General features: G+C 39.7%; 1 protein-coding gene, 1 long non-coding RNA gene and 1 pseudogene across 4 annotated transcripts in view; 1 reads left to right on the top strand and 2 right to left on the bottom strand.

Annotated features, from left to right (window-relative positions):
- Positions 1–2,457, bottom strand: part of LOC110042510 (uncharacterized) — a 3,796-nt gene extending 1,339 nt beyond the window's left edge. The window contains exons 1-2 of the mRNA XM_089291387.1: positions 1,615–2,457; positions 1–410 (exon numbers count right to left, since the gene is read on the bottom strand). The exon at positions 1–410 is cut by the window's left edge and continues 1,339 nt beyond it. Of these exons, the coding sequence (XP_089147513.1) occupies positions 1–410; positions 1,615–2,329 (1,125 nt within the window). The 5' untranslated portion in view covers positions 2,330–2,457. The remainder of the gene's footprint in view (positions 411–1,614) is intronic.
- A 5,669-nt stretch (positions 2,458–8,126) lies between these two features.
- LOC110042395 (uncharacterized) overlaps positions 8,127–12,500 on the top strand; it is a 26,681-nt pseudogene continuing 22,307 nt past the window's right edge. Inside the window, exons 1-4 of the transcript XR_016207731.1 lie at positions 8,127–8,272; positions 9,498–9,648; positions 11,945–12,052; positions 12,444–12,500. The exon at positions 12,444–12,500 is cut by the window's right edge and continues 40 nt beyond it. The product of XR_016207731.1 is annotated as an uncharacterized LOC110042395 (transcript). The remainder of the gene's footprint in view (positions 8,273–9,497; positions 9,649–11,944; positions 12,053–12,443) is intronic.
- LOC149109982 (uncharacterized) overlaps positions 10,800–12,500 on the bottom strand; it is a 6,147-nt gene continuing 4,446 nt past the window's right edge. Inside the window, exons 4-5 of one of the 2 annotated variants that reach the window (XR_016207733.1) lie at positions 11,915–12,088; positions 10,800–11,334 (exon numbers count right to left, since the gene is read on the bottom strand). This is a non-coding gene — a long non-coding RNA (uncharacterized LOC149109982). The remainder of the gene's footprint in view (positions 11,335–11,914; positions 12,089–12,500) is intronic. The other variant, XR_016207732.1, reaches the window with a different exon arrangement.

Below are 12,500 nucleotides of genomic sequence, written 5' to 3'. Positions count from 1 at the left end.
AACCAGATGAAGATGGACTGACTTATCTCGAAAATGCAGCCGCTCAAAGTGATCTTCTGATTGCATGGTGCTAGGGAGTGGTATCTCAGAGAACTGTTTTTTAGTATCTAGGAATCGAGCAACAATGGACGTCTTCCCTACACCGGACTCCCCGACAACTACAACCTTGAACTTATGATCGTAATGGACGTGTCGCCTGGTACCAACTTTATCTCCTGGGGGGCTACCAGAGGATTTTCCTTCCATTCCCTTGCTGAATTTGAGCAGGGTCTCTATGATTTCGGCAGCACTGGGTCTTTTCTCGGGAATGTTCTCGAAGCACTGGCAAACAAGATTGTGGAGAGGGTGGTCAGGGCCCATTTCCTCCAGATCCTCGCTCCGCCTTATGTACTCCGGGACAATTTCCCCATCTAAAACAAATGTCAAATTTGGTTTGAATGTGCAGCCTGGCAAGCAAAGGAGTATAATGGGAGCAAATGTCCTTTGCATGTTTACACACGATCTTTCACCTACCATTAAGCTCTGCAAGAAGTTTGAAATAATACAATTCTTTGAATTTTTTTTTAGCAGTGAGGTAACTGAGGGTGTCATATAGTACACATGGTTTTCTAAAGAAACGAAACATAATCGATCACCAAAAATAAATTCGAGTAAATGTTATGTCTGGATTCCGGTTAGATATCGAGACAACATTCCTCAGTCGATGATTTCCTTTATTCTCACAATCTGTCTACTTGACAATGTACCAATTATTGTAAGAAGAAGTTATATGTTGATCGATAGGAGATACTCCTAAAAATTTTAGTTACGAAACCAAATGATTTTTATGGCCAATCCTATTTTAGACAGTTAGACTCCATCATTGAAAGCTAACCATAAACAGGCTAACCAGAGCATTATTTAGGCTAACCTGAGTGACATTCAGGCTAACTGGAGTGATATATAATCTAACCAGAGTGACATTCAGGCTAACCTGAGTGTAGAATTTCACCACGATTAGCCTGAATAACCATGTTTATGGCTAGCACTCGATTATGGAAATAACGATATATACTTAAAAAGTCTGCAGTCTGCAGTTTACATTCTACCCTCAGTATAAATTTTACCCCCGGTCTGCAGTCTGCAGTACGCAGTCTGCGTTTTACACTGACCGTATTTTACACACTAAAAAGGCTAAACCATACCTGTTGGCACTGCCTATATAAATAAGGGCATATCCCTTCGGGGTTGATCACATTTGTGGAATTAACAATTCACTTCAGGTTTACATCAAGTGAAGCGAAAATGAGTTACCAAATGAAAAATAAACCTACAATGGAGCACGTTTATCTACCTTAAAGTAATATGGGAGTCACAAGACTTTACACTGACGTCTCACGGATCGAACTGTTTCATTTCCTTATAGAAGAGTTGTTTGTATCATTTGCGTGACCTGTTAGCTTATTGCGTGATATCGAGATCTAAGCATCGAGAACGCCAGCAAAGCGCAATATCACAATATTTCTGCGGATTACCCGATACAAATGGCAAGCTAAACCTGCTACGCCGGTACGAAATAAGGCAGTTAACACCTACAACATCAATATTTTCCAAAGGAATGATTGGAAGCATTACCTTCAAGAACAGGGTCAGGCAAATCACGTTCCGGCAAATGGCCAATAATTGTCTCCAACATCAATGCCCCGAAGGAAAATATGTCGATTTTTGCTGTGTATCTTGCTTGATCGCCCCACGGTCTTCCACCAAACCTCTTAGGATACGTTTCTGGAGCTGCATACACCGGTGTACCGGGCATTGCCGTAGCATACATTGCACCATGAGGGAAAGCTTTCGCTAAACCCAAATCCGCAATCTTTGCATGCATCGATTTCGTTAGTAGAACATTTTTGCTGGCCAAATCACGATGTACGATCGGTTCTTTACGCGAATGCAAGTAATACAAAGCTTCGGCAACGTCCAGCATGATTTTGATCACTTCCGAGAAGGGCACTTTCGGTTTGCTCTCCGATTCTCGAAGGTACTTAGCCAAGTCGCACTCTAACAGTTCAGTGACAATGATCGGCGTCTCCGGAGCAGGAGGCAGAATTACAGTGTAATACTGCACAATATTGTCGTGCTGAAGGTTGCGAAGTATCTCCCACTCCGATTTAAACTTTTCCAAGAAAGCAGCTCTGATGCTGCCATCGTGATCTCCTTCGAAGAAGATAGGACGAATTCGTTTGGCAGCGACTTGCTTTCCACACCACACGGCCTTGAAAACCTCGCCGTACGATCCGTCGCCGATTTTGTCTCCTAGTTTTATCTCCTCAACTGAAGATGCGTTTCCCATGGCTCTGAACAAGACAGAAGTGATTCTTCAACGTAAACGCTGGACTTTGGATGGTCTAGTGGATCAAATTCCTCGGTGAATTCCTAATCAATCAAAATGTAGACTTATCCCGGAAGTGGTATTTTCCCAGGGCCAGCAACCAAGGAGAACTCGTTCCCAGTCCTAGGTGACATGGGCAACTGATGCAAATTTACAAAGGCAATTCAATCCGCGCAATTTTGTTAAAGCGTGAAGTTTAATATGTAGAGAAATAGTTGTAAATCTCTTTATTTGAGGAAAATGTATTTAGTCAGAAAATCAATCGTTGTCTGAAGTTGCTCAATGAACTAATGACGTCAAAACGTGGTAAGAGCCAGAAAAGGTGGCACACGAGTATGTCACTGAAGTGCTTTTATTTTGAGACGTCGGAATCTATTTGTTTTATACTGGAGCTCCTGTGCGCCGAAGGAGAGCGAGCGAATCAACAAAATAATACGTACGTACGTCCGTACGCCAAGCCTAATACCTAAGAGAGCACCATTACCATAGGTACATCTTTGATATTTGACATTCATGTTATGATTAATTGACGGCTGTCAAAACAAGGTATCCGCTGACCGGTATTACGTGACCATATCGCGGGCTCGAGTTAAGAGCTCATCCAGATCGCGTATTTTTTTGAAGTTGACCAGGTACTGGGTTTCTATGCGATCGCGGGCTCAAGTCAGGTTAGAGGAAGTACATAATAATAATAATAATAATAATAATAATAGATTTGTATAGCGCCATATCCAGGGCTCATGGCGCTTTACAGTAAAAAAATGTTATTAAAAATAAAATTTACATTAAAAATTTACATCAGTGATAAAAAATTACTAACAAATAAAATAGCTAAGCTGTAAAAATGAAAGTAAAACTAGGAATCATTAAAACCTTTAAATGAAACTAACTAACTTAACTAAGTGACTGACTAATTAACTAGCTAAACTATCTAATCTACTAATTAACTAACTAACCAAAAGTCTAGTTATAAAATTTGTTAAAAAGATATGTCTTTATACAAGTCTTAAAATCTGATAGCGAGCCGCTCCCTCTTATATTGTTCGGAAGAGAGTTCCATAGGCTAGGTGCTACAAAAGAGAAACACCTATGACCATAGCCTATTAACTTGACAGGTGGTACTTTCAAGAGGTTTTTGGAGGAGGATCGAAGATTTCTGCTTGGTACATAAGGCTCTAGCAGTTCAGTAATGTAATTAGGGGCCTGGCCGTTGAGCGCTTTATAGGTTAAAAGTAAAATCTTATAATTGATGCGCTGGCTTATTGGAAGCCAGTGTAGCTGCTTTAAAACCGGCTTGATATGATCGTATTTCCTTGTTCTGGTAACAACGCGAGCCGCAGCATTCTGGACATTTTGTAGACGATCTATCAAAAATTTTGGTAGTCCATATAGAAGCGAGTTGGCGTTATCTAGTTTGGAAGTGATGAATGCATGTACTAACTTTTCAGTGTCTGCTAGAGATAGACAGACTCTTATCCTGCTAATGTTTCTAAGATGGAAGAAACAGGCCTTGCAGGTACTGGTAACATGCTTTTCCAGTGACATGTACTCATCAAAGATGACTCCAATGCATGCAGAGGCAAAATTCCGGCGCAAATTAAAACGTGGCGCGTTATTGACTTTGCTTCCGACATATTCCTTGCACAATCTTCTCATGGAAATTCCCTGATATGTTGCGTACGTAATTTCTACAATCTTGGAAAAATTGGGTACACTTATTGGGCAAACTTTGTTAAAATTTAACTGGAAATCATAGTGAAACCACACGCTGAACAATTACCTGCTTACAATTGATCATTTTTTGAGTTTCTGATCCAAGAAAAACAAATCCTCATCTTTCTTTATGGTTAATTATCGCAATCGGGAGCTCCGCTTTTAGGCCTGGCTAAATCTATATGTTATCTATATACCATGAACGGAAGCCAGAAAAGGGCAGTTCCCCAATTGATCATAAGTAAGAACCAATTTTAAAAAATAGGCAGTCGAGGACTGCATGTGCCGGTTACCTTGGATATAAATAATTAGCTGAACTCCTCGCTTTGATAGGAAATCAAAATGTCCAAAATGGCTTTCCAGCCAACTCGTGATATTTGAATCGGGTCAAAAAGATTTTGAGAAGTTTCTATGTTGGAAAATAAAAATGTTCAAGCCATAAAGCAACGTAATTATAGAAGACAATGAGACAGTATGGAAATTTGAATCGTTCGCGGGAGACAAATGCTCGTCGAGCGTGAAAGTTTCGGCTAAAGAGCCGCTGTGAAAGCGGTCGATGGATCGAATCATAAACCCCGGAGGGAGGTACTCCCAGAAATGTTAAGTGGGGGTGTGCGGCCCACTTCCCAAAACTCTTACCCTATTTCTGACCAAAATATGCGATTTTTGCTACCCTATTTGTGACTGTTGCGGCTGGCACAGTTGCCCTAAACATAAGCTATGAAGGGCTTTTGTTGACGGTCTTATCGATAATGATGAAAAAGTAACTTTCACTAAGAAATATACCCAATTCAAGGCTAGAGTGCAAAAATCATGTCCTATTTATGACCATAATCGCCAAAACTAATACGCTGTTTATGACCAAAACGGCTGCAAAGCCATACCCTTTGGAGCCGCACATACCTATGTCGCCCATATAAGGGAGTAACTCCCCCCCCCCCTCCCTCCGGAGTCATAGACCCACCTTTGTTGTATACCAAATAGCCGTAAATTTGGGAGTGCTTAGTCGACTCCAAAGACGAAAGGTCAGTTCATCGCTTTCGCAGCCTTTCGCTCCAAAAAATTGTTTACCAAGCATCGACTGAGGTTACGGACATTACTTTCAAGGACGATGATATTGGTGGCTACGCTTCTTCGAGACCGGTAGCCACAATCACAGAATGATAGGTCATCAGTTTCGAGTTACCTTGTGCCTCAGTTTTAAAACAAGCCTTCGTACAAAACCTTTCACGTGAAAATGAGTTTGATTTGCATCCAAATGAACATCTAAGGGAAAAACATTTTCTTATGATTGGTTTCGCACGAACACACGTTTTGACACAGAGGCAAAAGGCAACTAGGGACCGACCTATTCGACAAATTATCTGTGCCCTCATTTTCTCTCGATAAAACCTCATTGAAATATCGTGCTTAATCTATTAATGAAGAAACGGCACACGACTTGGTGTGAAAGAGTTCTTTAAAAGCTAAAAAGAAAGAAACTGTTGTTAGTCCCATTTGAAGGAAAAGATTTTATGGCTCTGATATAACCTAAGGGATTTAGAAAATCTGTGATCTTCGGCTGTTCACTCGTGTTCAGTATGGTAAAAATGCAAGAAGCGACATTGGCCAGCATCCGCACTGCTGTCTCTGTTGGGCGCGGTTGAAAACGCGCCGAACATAACTACAGAATTAAGTGAAAGTAGTAAAATTCGACGTTTGAACCGGAAATTTCGGGCTTCTTACCTATTTTGTACCAATCGTGAAAGTTGTTTCCTGGAGGATAATATAAGCTGCATTGTTAGGAGGAGTTCCAATGTGGTCTGGCGGTCTACGTGGTTTCCGCTGTGAGCTTTCGAGATTCAGTTTGCCGCATGCTTTGCTAATACAGTTTGTTTTCAATCATTTCGGCACAAGATATCTTAGTCTCTAAATAATCGTCTTGGAGGTCCGTGAAGATGATTGTAACTTGCATTCTCTACGTGACGCTGGACCCTAAGACAGTAGCAAGGATACTTCTATGGCTTGCTCAGAACCTTAAGGTTTACTTCAAGAAAGTTTTGTTTCATCAATATTTAAGCATAAAACAAAATAAAGCCTAATGTTGGCAATCAACCATCGTATGAGCTCTCATTTATCTCAGCGGTCTTCCTCTCCCGTGATTTTCCATATTTGACTCATGTCAGTGAAACATAGCGTGTCATACGAGTAATCATTTCTCCCTTCTCAGATTGTTGCAAGTTTTCATCAGACGTATGTTAAGACGAAAACAGAAGCTATCCTTCAAGACTCCAAGAACTTGGCCTTTCCTAATTTGTTACTGAATCGCTAAAAACTGTTATTATGTACGTTGAGAACACTACGCTAATGTCTCTTTGTAATTAATCCTTTATTCTCGAGTGAATACTTAGTATCTGAATAGTCTTAGGTTGTACCGGAAGGCACTCAGGTCCCCATACCGCCTCTGCACAGCTGGCTGGTCTCACTGTTACTCAACCCTTGGGGTGAAGGAATGTCCGTGCCCAATCTTTGCACCTCCATTGGAGACTCAGTTTGGGGGATCTGCATTAACTCGGTTTATGGGCTCCACACAGGGTTCTTTCTCTTAATACTCGAATTGCTGCCTGTGGCACCCCTTCAGCCCTCTGCTGAAGCCCCGTTAGGGAGGGGACATTTGTTACTCTGGACTGGGTTAACTTCGCCGCATGACATTATTCCAGCAACAATGGTTTTATTCTCGTTATCTTAAGCTATATCGCGTTGTTGTTTCGCAAGGGAAGGGTAACTGAACTGAGTTTACAAAGATTTATAACGCACGAGCAGAGCCGTTGCTCTTCTCATTAAACCTTCTATTTATTGACGTTGTCGTTACCGTCGTCGTGCTAGTTTGCGTTGAGCTTACACTATAAGCAATGACTACGCCCAGTAAAAGACGGATTTAAATTCTTATTTACGTGATAATCTTGAGCTGTTCAGCTCGCCTATATGTTTTTGCAGGGGATACCTATGAAATGTAAAAAGATTTAGAGCGGTTTTCAATTGAGTGTCGTAAGTAATCGGCAATTACTTTGGTTTTGTCTTGGTTTTACGACGGTGGGAGATTGGCTGAGTAGTCTAATTGGTGATTAATTGGTTTGGTTTTGGTTTTACGACACGCAATTGAAAACCGCTCTATAACGTATAACGCAAGTGCAAAGTCATTGTGCTGCTAACCATTGGAATTGTCGAAGTGGTTTTCCCCCGTCCACACTACGCCAGAGTAATTTGAAAACGCAACAGTCACCTGTCAGTTTTAGATTTGTGGTTGAGGAGAACTTATCGTAATATCATGGTTTTCAAAAATCTCCGTTTTCAAAATGTTTTCCGTCCACACTAAAACGCAATGCCGGCGTTTTAAAATTACTCCAGTTGAAGAGCGTTTTCGAAAAGCTCCGTTTTCGTGACGGATTAGTATGGACGGTAGTAGCCTAACCGCAGAAACATAGCTGGGTTTTCAAATTCCTCCGGCGGAGGACGGACGGAGCCTTACTAAGGTCCCCAACTTATGGGCGACCGTTACCACCACTTCTCGTTGGTGACACACCCTTGTTTCGTCCCAATCTCGTCTCGCCTTAAAACTCTCGCCCACTACACCCCTCCTGACGTGACTGAGAGCAAAATAGACAGCGAAGCAGTACATCCTACAGACACAGCTTTACAAGTGTTTAAGGTCTCGCAAAAATAAGTACAGCCAAGAAAACGTCGTTTAAACAAAAAGGCAGTAAAAGATGTTGCTAGCAGGTTAGAGGTTGGCCTTTTTTTTAGCCAATTGGAGGAGAAATAATTATTTAGTGTCCAGATACAAAATCCCGACGATGATGATGACTTTGATGAACACCGCATATTAACTAGTCACCCAGAGTAAATTCGTTATACATGTATACTGCAGTAAAATAAAGAAGAATCTTTAGAGCTTAACACGAAGGGGTTCGGTTCATCGCAACGATTTTTCTTGACTGAGGGTCAGGGGCTAATTTCTTGGAGGGGACTTATAGTTCCCCCTTGCGAGGCCGGCTTAGACTGGGAACTAGCAAAGTTGCTTCCGTGTGTTGCAACAAAGTGATTACTTTCGCTTTTGCGAAGCAAAAAGATGGACGAGAAAATCAGGATACTTCAAGCGGTTTAGGCTAAGAATACTTGAGCAATGGGCAAAAAAGTGGGAAAAAACCATCGGTATGTGTTTAAACTACTCTTGTTATTCATAGTCAAGCTTTTCAACATATCAATGGCTTTTGTTCGTTTCGAAAACCAGCTAAATACAACAGGGTACGCAAAGCCAAACAAACAATGCAACATTTTCCGATATAAACTGGTTAATGGTCCTTTGGTTTATTCAGCTTTTCAGAAGGATGTTTGTTCTTGCCGTTATATTTCAACGAAAGCACGTTCAGCGCAAGTGCTTAATTAATGGAGAAATCGAGAGAAAGAAGCGTTCTCTTTGACAACTCAGTCTGGCGGCCATTATATTCTCAGCCGAAAAGTTAGAGACCTCTTTACCATACAAAAAGAGGGCGTTTATATCAATACAGGGCCCATTTTCTATTTGTAATGAATGTTTTTAAGTTTTGTCACATGTTCTTACATAAAGATCGTGCGTGCTTGAACGCTTTAGGAGGGAGCGCAACAAGAACGAACTCGCGATCGCATTCGATTGGAATTTGAAGTTTTACTCGTTTTAGTGTTAAAAACGCAATTTTACGGAACAAATTGCAATTGCTGTGCATGCCTACTTTAAGGTTAGGAATTGATATAAGACATAGCCAATAAATTATCTTACGATGGTTGAAAAGAGAATGTCTATCTTACTAAATATACTGTAAATATGATGACATAAGGCCCAGTTGAGACGCCGAACTTTTCACGAGCCGAACTTAATTCGAATTTGGACCGACCCAAATTATCAAAAGTACACCTGTTGATTCAGACGTCGAGATTAATTCGCCGAACTTTATTTAGTTAAGACCAAATCATATCGAAATGTCAGCGATTTTCAGGCAAAGTGAAAACTGCTCGTAAAATACGTTATAATTATTTCTGCATTAGGTTCGGCTCGCGAAAAGTTCGACGACTGAATCAAAGCCGTTCCAAAGCCGAAATTCCCGGCTGAGCTAGGCGGGAAGAACGGCTGAACCGTTCCAAATTTAAATAGCCGTTCTTAATTGGTTCAAACTTTTCATGTACTTAATTCAATGTATTTGGTTCGGCTCATGAAAGTTCGGCCTCTGAACTGGGCCTAACTTACTTTTTGCATATCATGCTTTGTAGCTTTTTCGCCCCACGGTTGCAAGAAGTTTATATCTACTCAAAGCTCTTAGTTTAAACGGGCACTTTGTCCAAACGATTAAGTTTGAAGGATTTGGCAAATGTAGAACTAATGCTAATAATAAAAAACTTGCAGGGTTACAAGAGAGGAGGATAAACACATTTCCCCAGTGCAAACTCTGGTTGGATTTTCTGGAAAATTGTTGTTGAAAAAGCTGAAACCCCTAAGAAGATCACGTTCAGACAAAATTCGAGAGAAAGCACTGGAACAAGATTATCTAGACAAGGTAAGCTTGGGGTGTACTGTATATAATTTAATGTTTTCATTCTATATTTAGATTAATAACAGCTGTTTCACTCTAAATAAGGCCACTACTAGACTGAACAATCCCTATTTTTTGTTACACAGTTACCCTCGGCAATTATTGGGGAACCACTAAGCCATCTTGGATTATTTGACAAGAAAAATCTGGGAAGAGGCCAAACTGGGTGTCCTCAAAACATAAAGGGACTGCCCTCACTATGTGTGATCTGGCATTTATGATTCATGCCGCACCAGCAATGATCCATAATGGTCCATGGTCTGTTTGGTCCATTAGACAGTGCAAAATAAAACAATTTGAAAATGTATTGACAACCCTTGACATAAAACTGCTTTTCTGTTGTCAGTTCTGGAGATACTTGATACAATTTGGCACTTGAACAGATTTGACCCCTTTGGAAGAAACTGAATTTGTACTTGAAAATTTAACGGTGAAGGGCTGTAAGGAAAATTTTTTTTCAAGTTGATCAGGGGAAATTATTTGAAGTCTCTTGAAGCAATTTTACAGCCTGTTAGCTATTTGTTACTAGACAATAAAAAGTACCTCTCATGAATTTCCACAATTACTTGCATTTTCTACCTAGAGAACAACCTTCCAAGAAACGCAAGAGTCCGAGTTGCTTCTCAAGAAGCCTTGCAGGGCTAATCTTTACCCTGCTGGACTTCTCACGGACCTTGAAAAGATTTTCGGTGGTGATGCATTGATTATTTGCACCAAAATAACCAAAATTAAAATAATTACAATTATTAGCACAGGAGTTACATAAATCTGATTTTTTTAGATTGCAGCAATTTTTTCAACATCAAAAATACTGGTCATTTTTCCATAACGTGTAGTTCCAGAAAATATCCATACCCCCATCATACAGGGAGTTTCATTTACATGTAAGACCCCCCACCTCCCCAGAATTTCCATTTTTTTACACAAAAATAACCCTCACCCCTCCAGAATTGCCATATCACACTGTACATGTACGTACACCCCCCATACCCTCTGGAAAAATCCATTTTGGCAAGCGTGTTAAAGTTAAAGTAAGCTCTTCAAACACTGGGTCATCTGCATTGCACATCACTGCTGTGTAATCTTGATTGACCGTAACAACTGGAGACACAGACTAAGAAAATGCACAGCAATTTATTATTTAAACATGCTTTGAAAGAAAATAAATAATATGGTAATGTGTCAAATTTTCTTCTTGTTATGACTATGTACCTTTGAAAATGTGGTACAATTTCCATTGAAAGACTGATAAGCTGAGTGTAGGTGAAATTGACACCATACTTTTGTCATGATCATGAGCATGATCACTAACACACTCTCAAAGAAAGCCAATTTTTACAGCAAAAAGCATACATGTACTTGTAAATTGACGATGCTAGATGTGACAAATAATATTACTATTAATATTTTAAGTTTTGAACTGTCTTATGAGCTGCCAACAAGGACTCACAAAATTATACAGTCACTAACAAAGTACACTAAAACGTCAAATAATATTTTTATGTAATGTGTAATCCCTACCCTAGCCATTTGAGATGGTGGCCTAGAGATATTCTTTCAGGCCAAATGTTTCTAAACAGTTGTGTACATGATTCAATGTTCACATCACTGCCTTCATTGGTGTGATTTCTTGGTCTAAATTTCTCAAACCTGAAAACAAAACAAAAGTGGTCAAGGGTAGGTTTTTCTTTCCATCTAAGAAAGCCCAACATACTGGACCATATTAAGTATAAGCTACAGTGGCCATTTTAACACTTGTCAACTGTGACGGTGGTGCTAGGAGGATATCCGCCTCAAATCCTGAACAATACAGATCTGTCACATGTAAATTTGGTCGGAACAAAAATTTTCAACAGCCAATGACCTCCTACTAGGCTCCTGATTGTGATCGAACTTGGTGAATAACATATTTATTACAGGACTGAAAATGTTTTGAAAATAATTCAATGATCATGGACTGGAAAAACTATGTAAACATTGAGGATTCTCACTTCGGATGTAGAGCCAACTTAACAATAACAGTTTTTTGTGGACAGTAAGCCATAAAACAACAAGATCATTCATGACAGGGTCTGGGCCAATACCCACAGTAGAGCAATCTGATTAGTTGTTTTTTAAGTTATTAGGCCTCTGAACCAACTTAATCTTGTAATAAATGACAAATATAGTCATCAAGTATATTAAACTAGGTACCAGTGAGAGTGTTTAAATTGTTTCAACTGAGAGCTACCTAACGTATTTTCCCCTCTTCATATCCCAGTGTAACACACTTGCTTGCCGCCTGAACGACCACAGAAATTTACTGGATTTGATGCTACAATTGGCATGTTGCAATGGAAAGGTTCTATGCAATTCAACTTTATGCCAGGTAAACACTTCTTTGATGATTCTTTATCTCACCATTCTGCAATGGCATAAGTTAAGAACAGATCTTTATGAATTTATAAAAAAATATAAGAAATTAATATAATAAGGAATAATTTTATTATTACCTTGTTACACAATATTTTTACAACATATTTGTGATCCACCAGTTTGGAATCTGGAGTCAATTTCAAGCACTGAATTTTCACGATAAACCACTTTGTTTGAACTGCTTAATATCACAAGGTATTCTTATGTAATAAAATTTTTGAAGCTGCAGGTTTATAAGATGTGGCACTACTCATATTTTCTGTAGACCAGGAAATATTGTAATGAATGATGTGCTCGTCAATTGTTACAATGCATCACCGTGGCAACCAACTTTTATATTTTAGGAGCTTAAAGAAAGGCATGCAAATAGCATCACACTCATCAAGTTTCTTCTTGAGCAA

The sequence above is a fragment of the Orbicella faveolata genome, unplaced genomic scaffold (assembly GCF_042242905.1).
Source record: "Orbicella faveolata isolate gen_17 unplaced genomic scaffold, um_ofav_v1 contig_24, whole genome shotgun sequence".
Lineage (NCBI taxonomy): Eukaryota > Metazoa > Cnidaria > Anthozoa > Scleractinia > Merulinidae > Orbicella > Orbicella faveolata.
Note: the sequence above shows the minus strand (reverse complement) of the source record. Positions and strands in the feature narration are given on the sequence as shown.